Source organism: Hydra vulgaris, chromosome 12 (assembly GCF_038396675.1).
Source record: "Hydra vulgaris chromosome 12, alternate assembly HydraT2T_AEP".
NCBI lineage: Eukaryota > Metazoa > Cnidaria > Hydrozoa > Anthoathecata > Hydridae > Hydra > Hydra vulgaris.
In genome coordinates, this window is record NC_088931.1 from 37,699,327 (window position 1) to 37,712,598 (window position 13,272).

Below are 13,272 nucleotides of genomic sequence, written 5' to 3' on the forward strand. Positions count from 1 at the left end.
ATTCTGGTCAATTAAATTTTCGTTTTTGCCAGAAATGTGTCAGAATAATTTTGATTTGTGACTTTAATAAAAAAGTGGCCACCTTTAGCTTTGACTATCGCTTGGCAGATACATTGCATGTGATCAATCAATTTTTTAAAATATTCCTCATCAATATTTTTCCATATGATTCGGATTGCCTCCCAAAGATCATTTTTACCCCTTGGTGAAGTTTTTCGGACTTCTCGATCTAAATGATCCCACAATAACTCAATTGGGTTACAATCAGGACTCTGCGGTGGCTAAGTCATGACCTTCAACAATCCTTCCTCTTGTTTTTCATTTAAATATTGCTTAACCACTTTAGCAGTGTGTTTAGGATCGTTATCTTGTTGGAACACAAATTGTTCGCTAATTAATTCGGGTCCACAGACTAAAACATGTTCTTTCAAAATCTTTAAATAGACTTCTTTTGTTATTTTTCCGTCAATTTTGGCAATTGATCTCACTTGACCACCACCAAAACAACCCAAACCATTATATTCCCACCTCCATGCTTAATTGTTTGCATAGTACATTGTCCCAGCATTCTTTCTCCTACCGGACGACAAACAAATGACAGGCATTTATTCCCAAAAGTCTCAAACTTTGATTTGTCTGACAAAAGTACTCTATTCCACTCTTCTACCGTCCAATTCTTGTGTTCTTTTGGCCCAGACTAATCTTTTTTGTTTGTGGACGGTTGTAAGACGTGGTTTTTTAACAGCCACACAACCTTTAAGCCCTACTTCAAGAAGTCGCCTTTTTACCATCATTGTACTTATTTTTGTGGTATGATGTTCATTAAAATTAGCTGCTAAATCTGGCGCTGTGCGTCTACGATTTCGTAAAGACACAACTCTCTTAAAATCCTGAGGCGCCGACTGATTTCTCGATTAGAAAAGTCTAAATTAGGAAGGGTCCAAATTTCTATATGTTTTTCTAAATTTATCTGCCCTCTTTTTGCCATTTTAAATAACGAATCTTATAAGAATACTAAAATAAAATAATTAATTTGAAAAAATGAAAAATAAAGTTAAAAAAATTTTCTTACCGAAAATTGAAAGTTCAAAATCAATCAAATCATTAATTTTCAAAAACTATAGATTTATTAACTTTTTAAAACAGAAAAAAAAAATCTTATAACACACTCAGTTTAACTAATAATGAGAGTAGACAAAATAAAAAGTAATCTAATTAAAAAATTTATTTATTTTACAATACTAGTGGATATCACTTAAAAATGTTTCTGTTTATTTTATTTTGTAAATAATAACAAATTTAATAATGCAAGAATATATTTCTTTTAAAAATATCTCTCTTAACTATGTTCTCACAGTACTTTATGATGAGACCAATGTAGACACTCTTAATTAATTTTATTTATGAGTTTAGTCTTGACTATTTTTTTCTGCTAGAACTAATTCTGAAAACAAATTCTTTTAATCTATGTAAACTTCATTGTTTCATAAAGTACTCACTGCTTGTCTGTGATCATTTAGAAAATTTATATGCCAAAATTAAAAAAAAAAAAAAAATTATAACTTTTAATAACTTTAATTACTTTTTTATAAATAAATAACAAGAAAGCTATTTAAAAACTTTTCAAAGCTTTTTTTTACTGTACCTCATTGGAAGATACAGAAAGTGTTACAGAACTGTTTGGGGGTGCTTGTAACCATTTCAAAAAATTACATAATCCTTTCTCTAAATTCAAAGGGACACTTTAATAAAGTGGATTATTTTTTTTTCTAATGTTCTTTAAACCCTCTCATCTTTCAACAAAAATTCAACAAAAAATTGTAAAAGTGTTCAAAATCCTTAGAAAGAAACAATGTAATTTTTACATCAACCTTAGAAAAATTGAAAGAAACAATGTAATTTTTACATCAACACCAGACAAATAGATAAAAATTCTTAGAAATCTTGAATTTAAGGAATGTTTTATTACTTTTCAATTTTAACAACGATTTACATAAGTGAAAATATAAAACACATTTTATATAAAACACATTTTATATTAATAACCAGTGTGAGTTAAAAAGCATGTGAGTATATAAAAAAAATTGATTGTAAGCGATACATGTTTTATGAAAAAAATGTGATCAAATAATAATAATATTTATAATAATAAAATTATTTAATACCTGAGCACTTATTTGGAATATGTAGTTGAATTAATTGATTAATTACAGCGCGTCTACTATCTTCTTTGATATCAAGCTTCACAGAAAGCACTTTTTGATGCTCTGCACGATTAATTGCCAAAACCTTTTAAAATATGTTTCTTTTAAAAATCATATAAATATATTAAGAGGAGCTGTTTCTAAAGTCCACTGACAAGAATTAATATAAACTACATTACTCCTCTTTTCTAATGATACAAAATGTTTTTGTAGTTGCATTTTTAACTTAGTATCTAAAATACTACTTGATCATTAATGAAATACACAATCATTTAAAAAAAATTATTTAAAACTTGAATTAAATTTTTATTAACAAACAGTTATTAAAATTTGTTTGTTTAAATTTGAAATACTTAACACAAAAACAAGTTAAACAGTATCAAACACATTCATTCAAGTTTTAATTATTTATTGCAGTAGTGGTGTATTGTAGAGAGCAGTGTAGAACTAAAAAAACTATTACTAAACCGTAATTAGTTTTATTGTATCCATGAGCTTTTTTATCTAAATATCAAAAAGCCTAAAAATGCTTATCGCTTGCATTGCCTGGCATGTTCATTTTAGACAAGCAATTCACCGCTTATGCACGCATTACTCCTGCCAAGCCCTGTTTAGATATATATATATATATATCTAAACAGTTATGTTTAGATATATATATATATCTAAACAGTTATGTTTATATATATATATATATATATATATATATATATATATATATATATATATATATATATATATATATAAACAGTGGGTACAGACTACTGACTATATTACAGGCTCAATAGAAAACTTACTGTATCAATTGCAGAGTCAATAGAAAATTGATTACAGACCAGACAGAATAAAAAAATGCAAAAAAGCCAAATAGAACTAGAAACATAATTTGGTTCAACCCCTAGTTGAAACATGGTTGGTTCAACACCACCCACATAGCAAAAATGCTGGCACTAACATTAGAAAATTGTTTTTTAATTAGTGGACTAAAACTTTCTGCCCTCTAATAAATTACATAAAATATTTAAGCAAAATACAATTAAAGTTAGCTACAGTTGGATAAAAAAATGGAAAGTATTATAAAAGGTCACAATAATGCTTTGTCAAACATATATATAAATATATATATACAAGTAACACTTTACTTGATGAGAATAAATCTGTGAGAGTAAGCTGCTGAACTTGTAGTAGTTTTCATATAGTCTTTTTTTGTCATTTTCTATACCTTTTGTTGATGCCTTTGTGGTAATGGAAATTCTAGAATACCCTCTAAATCATAAATATTTTATGTTCATAAATCATAAATATTTTTTATTCATAAACATTCTATATTAAACCATAAACTTGCTTATTTTTTGTTCATTGATTTGTTGGGATTAAAACTTATAATCCTAAAGAATAGATTCATAATCAAAGAGCATATAAGAAACAAATGTAGAATAATGTTTCTTAAAGCAATTTTCTTATCAGAAAAGACCAATAGATATTGTTTATAATGTAAGCAATACCAGTTCTATCATTTATAATCAGTCTAGTAGAGTCTCCATATAACATACTTGATTAAAAAATTGTGTTGATATGGGCAAACAAGTGTTTTGGACGAAGTTTATTTATTGAAGATTTATGTCTAATAAAATTGATTACATGTAACACTAATAACTAACAAGAATGTTACTTTGATTCTTTTTTCACATAAAGTTTTGGTTAATAAAAAGAACTTTTTTTATTTTTAGTAAAATTAAGATAAATTATTTTCACTCCACAAATTTTAAGTTTAGCACAAATATTAGGAAACTGAGGGGAATAACTTGGAAAGCTTTTATGGTATTTATTGGATCAACTGGGTTGGTATCCATCCAACTAATAGCAGTGATTAGCATTGTTGTTGCTGAATAATGTTTTCCAATTTGAGATAAATTATTTATGATAGGATTCTTACAAAACATTTAAGAGAAAGAATCAAGGGAAATCAAACTCGATTTTTTTCTTTTTTGAAATAAAAGTACAGCAGATTTATGTTTTAGAACATAATATTAAATAGAATGAATGTAGTAATAAACAAGATCCAAAAATAACTTTAGATTTATGCTGCTCATTGTTGTCATCCCTTGCTAATTATGTTATATCAATGAAAAATTGTTCCCATGTTATTAAAGCAGATGCTAAGTTATTGCTACCTGATGTTGATGAAGAAGACATTGAATTAAGAAAAGATTTAACAGCAATCCTGAATCAATTAAGAATATGTTGTCATCAAGAAAATTAAAAAAATATCGTAGGAAGTATAAAAGATCCAACAACATTCATACAACACATAGCAGTGGTAATAACACTCCTTTCACCACATGTTATACCTACTATCTGGTGTTCACTTAGAGCTAACACTTATTGAAAAAAAATAAAACCTATTACTTACAGAAACCGGTGGCTCTTGACATAGAAGTTAGTTCAGGTATCTCAAACTATAGCTGGGATAGCATTTCTTGAACTGATAATACCATTTCTTTCCAGCCATACCAACATCTTTGTTGAACTGATGAGATTTTTTTCTGCAATTTCAAATACTAATCTTCTAAAATCCATTTATTTATTCCAAATATACAGGATTCCAGTTTCAATTCCATTTCAATTGATGTTTTCAATTAACTCTTTCTCAGCATCAGAAGGCATGTTACTGCACTTACCTAATTGTTTATTTGATTCATTTGCACTTATATTTTGATTATCATATGTACTTTCAATGTTGGTTTAGCAACTCTATATTTTACACATACAGCGTTGAGTTTAATGTTACCATTACAATAAGCAAAAATAGCCTGCTCAATATTTCAGAATTTAAAGTTTTAAAAAGACTTTCATGCTTATATTTAGTAGTCAAAATGGTAGTGTTAGTACAATTTAGGATTTGAAGAAAAAATTATACAACTATACTTGAAGAAAAAATTACACTAGACTAGGCTTAACTAGGCTAAGCTTAATTTGAGTTTATAAAAGAATTTATAAAATTATGACAAATAATGCTGTATTTTAAATTCATGGAAGTTAATTTGAATTCACAAAAGAATAAGACTTTCTCATAAATGGTTAAAAAAGCATAGATTTAACATGCAAAAAGTAATGCTCTTTCATCTGTGCTATGGCCCCCCCCCCCCCCCCAAAAAAAAAAAAAAAAAAACTCAAGGAATCCATCAACTAGGGGTTATTATAGCCAAAATCCAGTTTCAATGCATAGGAAAACTATTGATTCATTATTTTTATATGGTAAAGTTAATCTATTTGGGTTGTAAAAAAGAGATACTACAAAAGTACAATTAAGGTGGTGGCATAATAACATCAACCTTAACCTATTAGCTGTTACAACCAATAAATAAATAACAACTAAAAACAATAAAAGATCCACATAATTAAATCTAATGTTTTCTATAAGCTTTTTTGGGTAACTATAATCCCAGCTTTATTGGAGAAACCTTCAGATATTCTATAACAACAATAAATGAGCATTATACAAATGACAAATAACCCCATGTTTATAAAATTTTAAATTCATTCATTAATTTGAAACACACTGATTGTTTTAAGATTTTGGACTTCTACTAAAAGTAAATAAAAAGAAAAGAAAAATCATTATAGATATGTATATTAAAAAATATAGCATAGTGAAAAAGGTATAAATAATTGTGAGCAAAACACCCCCCCCCCTCCTCTCAATTCTTTTGGGTTGAACATAAATAAAAATAAAAATAAATTACATTTCTCTGTCTAGTATTGCCTTTACTATAATATTTACTGAGATCTGGTGAGCAAGAATGTGCATAATTCCAGTCTTTACTTGTGTTTCTAATGTTAACTCTTAGGAGAAAAAATAAACAATGATTTAAAAGTTGTTTAAATCTTAAAGAAGAAATAAAACCATTAAATAAATTAATACAATATGTTCACAACAACATTAAAGTGTACAACAAGTCTACTATAATGTTAATGAATGCAACAACAAAAAAATAACAACATCAACTAAAAACAAAGAAATTAAATACCATTTGAATAATCTAGATAGTTCTGAAAACAGATTGTTTTTTCAGGATTTCTAAAAATTTCTATTGCAGCAGCATTTAAACCCAAACTCTGTGCTCTTTCAGCTAGAGTACCTTTTCGTTTTTTTTTAAAGGGTGCATACTAAAAGGTTAAATTTGATAAAAAAATATGTTAAAAATTTTTAAAGCAAAAATAAAACTAAGCAAAAAAAAAAAAAAAATTAATTCAAAATTATGATACATTCTTACTCAACAAATATAACAATAAATATAATATATACAACAACTATACAGGCCTAGGCGGGATGTGAGAGCTTTAGCTCTCCCTCTAGCCTACACTCCCCTAAAACAGTTTACGGGAGCAATTTATAGCTCTTTCAAAATATATATTTTTTCTCTCAAATGTTTAATTATCATTGTAACTAAAATGAAAAACGCTAAGTCAAAAAAATTTAATTCATTGGATACTAAACAGGAACAGTTTTTGCTATGTCAAAAAATTTTTACGTCTGCAGAATTTTTTCACGGCGCAATAAATGATGATTGTTATGTGTATATTATTGTAACATAAACGTTACTAACATAAGCTAGTAACAAGTATAAAACCAAATTTTGTATTTAATGAGCAATTTTTATATAAATAAACAGATAGCTTGTGCAAAAACCAAAAGCTCTCATAAAAACAGTTTAGAGGAGCATGGCTCGCTATGTTGGTTTTAGGAGAGTTTTTCTCTGCTCTCGCGCTTAATTATTCCTGCCGAGGCCTGATTATAGCAATAAAGTAGTATACAACAATCTCAGGAACAATACCTTTCCACCAAAAACATTAATAAATATTTTTTGGTTATTGTGGTATCTTATAACACACACACACGCACACACAAACACACACACACACACAACTTCCCCTGCCCCTTCTCTCTACAATTTGAATCCTGCAGATAATAAGTTGTTTTAAAGACCTAGTTACCATTACATTAAATCAAATAAAAATTTTTTTGAACAAAATTATTTCTAACAAAGCTGCAAGCAACTTCTATTTAATTTGGGACACAAAGTAAAGAAGAGAGTCAAAGTGTAAGAAAATGGCAGAAGACTTTTAAAACTGTAAATTGTATGAATTAAATGACCAATCAACTGAGATTAAATTTTGAACAATTGAATAAGTTATGATACCTTGCTTGAGCAGCAACTATGTTGGTATTTATATAAAAGAGATGCAACCTTAAGCTAGAGTTAGAACAGGTCCACTAGAGGTTCATAAAAAAGTAGTGAAACTTTTTTGCAAAAACCAATCAACTTTATATTGCATGATCGTTGAACATATAAAAGTGCCTAAATTTTGGGTCATAGTTATAATAAATAAGACAACTCAAAGCTTTGAAAGAAAACTCTTAAGTGGAAAAAAAAGAAAACTTTCCATAAATTGACAAAGGTAAAGTTGATTCACAGTTCAATAGCAAGAAATCTAAACCGCAGAGAGATCTAGCAAAAAAGTTCAAGACTTCACATGCTTATATCAATTGTGCATAATTGAAGTCAATCAAATATATTGCAAGGCAAATAATTCACAACTTCCTGATCAACAATTTGCTATGAGAACAAAGATAAACCACAGCTATTTCACTTAATGTAAAAGCAAGCCTGACATTACAAGTTTGAATTATAAAATAAACAAAATTATGCAGGCTTTTTCTTTTCAGATTATCAAACTAATATCAGGTAAGTTTTTAAATCAATACAGGGTGGTACGTATCACAATTGTTTTTATCAATATTCTGAAATTATTGGTTGGTGCAGTACCAACTATAAAAGTCTTTAACATGAAAAAAAAAAAAAAAAAAAAAAAACAGGCTTTTTTTATATCATGTTATATAAGGCTTAACTTAATATCATGTTGCGACAACACGGTCTGACATTTTTTAAAATTAAAAGTTTAAAAACTAATTTTTATTAAAATGTTACACTAAAAACAAGTTAGTTTTACACATTTGAGTATTTTTATTGTTTTTTATTTTTGGGTAAGTTTAACCTTTAATATAACTAAGGTTGTATTTTTTTATTAAACTTGTAGGTGTACTTAGAAATACAAAGATAATTTACTAACACCTGTGTTATTTAGTTTTTCTTAAATTATGTTGCATCATTGCTGAATGTTTATTGCTAAAATAATTCTTATAGAAAATACACTTTTACAAAAAAATTGTTTGTCTCTTTATTAAAAGTAAAGAAAATGCCTCTGACACATGTTGAACACCAGAGAAAATATAGAGAAAGACAAATTCAAAAATTTGGTGTATATTTTATAAAGGGAAAAGACTCATTAAATTAGCACATTTAAAGGACAAGGTAAGAACAAAAAAGAGTAGAATTTCTTCATCTAAAACATTATTTACTAAAATCTCTCCTGCTTACAAATTTAAAGGTTAAATTTAACACAGTTAAAGGGCAAATAAAGAAAAAAAAAAAAACTTCATCTAAAATATTATTATTTAACATCTCTCCTGTTTACAAATCGTCTTATACACTTGGTAAAGCTGTTAAAAAATCAATGCGTTTTTCTCCAAACTTATCCTTATAAAAAAACAGTTCAGCTTAATAAAGATTTTCTAGGTATGCACCTAAATCATGCACCTAATGCTCTTAATAATGAAACAAAGGTATGCGTCACAAGTTTTTTTTAACAAGACGATATATACCTTCAGACACCCAGAAAAAGATACCATTGTTTTAAGAAGTAATAAAGTAAAAAAAAAATGCAAAAAAGAAAGTTAACAATAAATTTAAGTTACACATATAAAATATTTAAAAAAGAAATATTTGTTTATATCAAAAACATTAACTTGATTCTCAATGCATTACATTACAGCGATATATTGCTCCTTGATATATCTTATAACAATTCTCATTTATTTAGTAGATTCAATTCCATGGCTTGAAAGCAAACACAAAGTAAAAATTTGCTAGTTTGCTACCTCTCACAGAACCATGTGATGGTATAGGAGCAACTATAATAAGATTAACAACACAAAAAATTGTTCAAATAGAAGCTCTTATTAATGACGCAATAGTATTTTATAATGTCGTCAGAGATGATAGTCCAGTAAATGTTTTCAAAGTTGCTGCTGAAAATATTAGAGCCGCTTTTGATAACACAGAACTTGGAAACATCATTACTAATGTTTTGTAAAATGCCTGTTCATTGCTTAAAACATGGAACATATAGTGTTCATTGCTTAAAACATGGAATATTAGTGTTCATTGCTTAAAACATGGAATATTTAGTGCTCATTGATAAAATCATATCAAAGTGCATCATACATAAACGATGCATATTTAAGTGCATCATACATCAAGTGCATCATATGGTTAAATAAAATGAAATTTTTTGGGTGTGCATTGTCGAGGCCACATTTGGAACCCTTTATATCGGCTTGGGTTTTATAATAGTAATGAGGCAATTGCTTCGACTATTAAATAGTGTGCTGAGTACAAGTTCTTTAACAAAGTTAAAAATGACTAAAGTTCCAAAAACTATAAAACACAAAAAAACCATCGTCACCAAGTTTTCTAAATCTATCATTTTAATATTTGTGGTCTTCCAAGAAACTTTCCTTGTTGAGTCTTGCAAAGTTCACCAGCCCTACTTGCTCATTGTGAGACTAATTTGAGTTCAGCTATTTCATCTTTTGACCTTAGTGTTGATGGTTATCTTTTTTTAATTCGTAAAGACTTCAATAGTCAAATGCTTGGCCTGGGCAACTACATTTGTAAGAATTCACCTATTTGTTGGGAAACTAGGTTTAAATCCACAAAATATTCTTTTATGTGCTTTCGTTTAGCACCACATCACTCTGTTGCCTTTCTCTTTGTTCTATATCGCTCTCCTTCACCTCAAGATTGCACTCTTTTTGATGTTATTTCTGATCAAATTGACCAAGCCCTCTCTTTATCCTTCAGCCAATATCGTTGTTGGTGACTTTAATGCTCATCACACTGAATGGCTTGGCTCAGTGATGCTACAGCCATTAAGGCCCACAACTTTTGTCTTTCCCAATCTCTAACACAATTAGTCAACTTTCCAATTGGCTTTCCAGACAATCCGAATCATTTACCTTCTCTAATCGACTTATGTCTTGTTTCTGATCTTAGTCAGTGCTTGTTTCCCCATATACACCCTTGGGTATTTCTGATCACAGTTTGATCTCTCTAAAACTACTCATTTTTCTTCATCATCAAAATTCCACCATCATCGCACCTTTTACAACTACCTTAAAGCTGACTGGGAATCTTTCTGTGATTTTCTTTTTAATGGCTCCTTGGTAGAAATCTTTCATCTTCCTGCTGATATCAAGCTGGCATGGAATCTTTTATTCCCTCTCAATAATTCCAAGTCAAGCCTAACTCTTCTACATGGTTTTCCTCTCATTGTGCTGCTGATTTCCAATTCCAACCATTACTTTCATACTTTCCTCTCATTACGCATGAACTTCTAATCATAACCATTACTTTCATATCTATCAGAAAAACTATTCTCCAGCAAACAAGTGTCTGTTTACTATTGCTAGAAACCATTGTAAAAAGGTTTTATCTAAAGAACTAGCGTCTCTTGTACCATCTACTAAAATTCATTCTCATGTTACTCGTCATTCAATTAAGTCTCATCATTCTTCTGTGACTGTTCCTAAGTGCTCTAAAAACTCTTATTCCTCTAGTTTTTTTTCTTGAACATCAGTACTTTGGAGTTCGCTTTCTTCATCTTGCTTTCCTGATTCATATAATTTGCAATCCTTTAAGTCGTTTGTCAATCGTTATTTTGCTCTACAATCTTCTTTTTTTCTCTTTCAGTAACTTCCAACTCTAATTAGTGGTTGCTTGCAGCTTTGTTGGAAGCAAAGATCTTTAAAAAAAAACAAACAAAAAAAAAACCCCAAAGCCTGCAATTGCCAGGCCACGAAATCTCGTATATCATCTCAAAAATTAATCTTGTGACCTCTGGAGAATCTTTAACAGTATCTACAATAAGGGCAAATCGGTTATTCCACCCCTCTTGTATGGTTCAGATTTTGTCACCTTACCTAAAGACAAAGCTGAATTATTTGCTAAGAACTTCTCATTAATATCATCTCTTGATTCCGCTAGTTGCATTCTTTCTGATATAGCAGCCAAACAAGTTGATCCATTGCTTGACATTTGCACCACTCCAGCTTTTGTATCTAAAGTGATTTCCTGCTTATACTCTTTTACAGCTTATGGTCTGGGCCACATACCTGTGATCTGTGACCACATACTGTGTGAGTCTTGCAGAAGTATTATCAGGAGCTGTTGTCTAAATTTTCAAAACTATTTAACAAGTGCTTATCAGAGTCTTGTTTTCTAGCCTGTTGGAAAGCAGCATTTGTTTCCCTATTTTTAAAATTTCTGGAGAGCGATCTGACTTGTCTACTGTCCCATTAGTCTTCTTACTATTATAAGCAAGGTTTTTGAGTCTTTAATTAACTAAAACTTAATCTCTCATTTTGAACCCAATAACTTACTTTTGGATCATCAATATGGATTTCGGTCTTTTTGTTCTACTGCTGATTTGTTAATGGTAATAACTGATAGGTTTTATCGTCCATTAAATGTGGTGAGGTTAAGGTTATCCTTCTCAACATTTCTAAAACTTTTGATAAAGTTTGGCATTCTGATCTTTTCCAAAAGCTTTATTGAAAGCTTTACTTCCAACAAGACTGAAAAAAAAAGAAAAAAGATATATAATGTTCAGTGGGTCCTAAATTTGTCCATTTTTCATTTTTACAAGCTCTTTGGTGTTACACACTTCTTAAAATAATTTTCTTTTTGGTCTCACCAATATATTTACTTCCGTATGAGTATTTTAGTTGGTTAACACCCTTTGACCTACTATGATCACTAATAAATTGACATAATATGGTAAAAAATAAGTCACCCACTATGTGTGTGATTTATTTTAGTTTACTTTTTAAAATTACAATTGCTGTTTTAAAAAAACAAATCATCATTAAATGAAAATTTTTTTTAATGAGTTCTCGAAATAAGCATAATTGACACCTTAATGAAATACAAATAAAGCACCTCAGGGTCATTCCATATAAGATGAGCCAATTTTTCAAAAATTTCCGGGGTGACCATCTTAGATTTTCTTTAAATTTACATCTCTAATAGGTTTTATGGAAATAAAGATTTTCCTAAAATTTCAACTCATTATCTTGAAGCATTCAAAACTATGGCAATTTGAAAAATTAAAGGCTATTTTGAGCAATTTATTGTTTTTTTTAAAAAAGTCTTATTTTCAAATCCATACAAATAAAAAACCAATTATCTTAAATACTTTAAAATCAATCTACCTCAACTTTCGCAAGGTATCATCATATCTTGTATAAACATAAAACTTGTTAAACACATCCATCGCAATTTTTTTTTGTCATTAAAATAAAGCAATGACAAAAAAATAACAAAATAAATTTTAAAACTATTTGCACAAAAAATTTTTTTTTAAAGGTTTTCAACTATTACTTACTAAATGCTTTAGTTTTATAAACTTTATATCACAACAATACCTTCATGTAGTTTCATAACGTGCAAGGAAAATTTTTTCATGTTGAAAACATTTAGAATCACAGTCATTTAAAGTTATATCACATCTCCATGCAATCATTTTTTTCTTCTTCTTCCATGAAGCTTTAAATAACTCTTTCGCAAACCATTTGAGTAAACAAAGTTTTATGGCAATCAAGGTTTAGTAAAACTCCGATATTACATTTTTTGTTACTCATTTTAACTCATAGCTTTAAGATTGTTATTTTTTTATCTAAATATAAAAATATATTTTATTTCATTTATCAAAATTAATAAAATGTATTTGTATCCTACGTATTCAATAACTTAAAAATAAAGATTGCATTATCAAAAAATAAAGTAATACTTGGCTATTATTTTTTTTAACCCCACTGAACAATAACTAACTTTTAAGCTATTTTTAAATTTGTTGTTTAAAAAAGAATAATTAAATAAATTTT

The 13,272-nt window shown here is 28.6% G+C and overlaps 1 protein-coding gene across 2 annotated transcripts in view; it reads right to left on the reverse strand.

Annotated features, from left to right (window-relative positions):
- LOC101235874 (S1 RNA-binding domain-containing protein 1) overlaps positions 1-13,272 on the reverse strand; it is an 85,161-nt gene that overhangs the window by 40,961 nt on the left and 30,928 nt on the right. The window contains exons 3-6 of one of the 2 annotated variants that reach the window (XM_065813145.1): positions 6,236-6,374; positions 5,951-6,050; positions 3,347-3,470; positions 2,166-2,289 (exon numbers count right to left, since the gene is read on the reverse strand). In XM_065813145.1, the coding sequence (XP_065669217.1) occupies positions 2,166-2,289; positions 3,347-3,470; positions 5,951-6,050; positions 6,236-6,374 (487 nt within the window). The remainder of the gene's footprint in view (positions 1-2,165; positions 2,290-3,346; positions 3,471-5,950; positions 6,051-6,235; positions 6,375-13,272) is intronic. The other variant, XM_065813146.1, reaches the window with a different exon arrangement.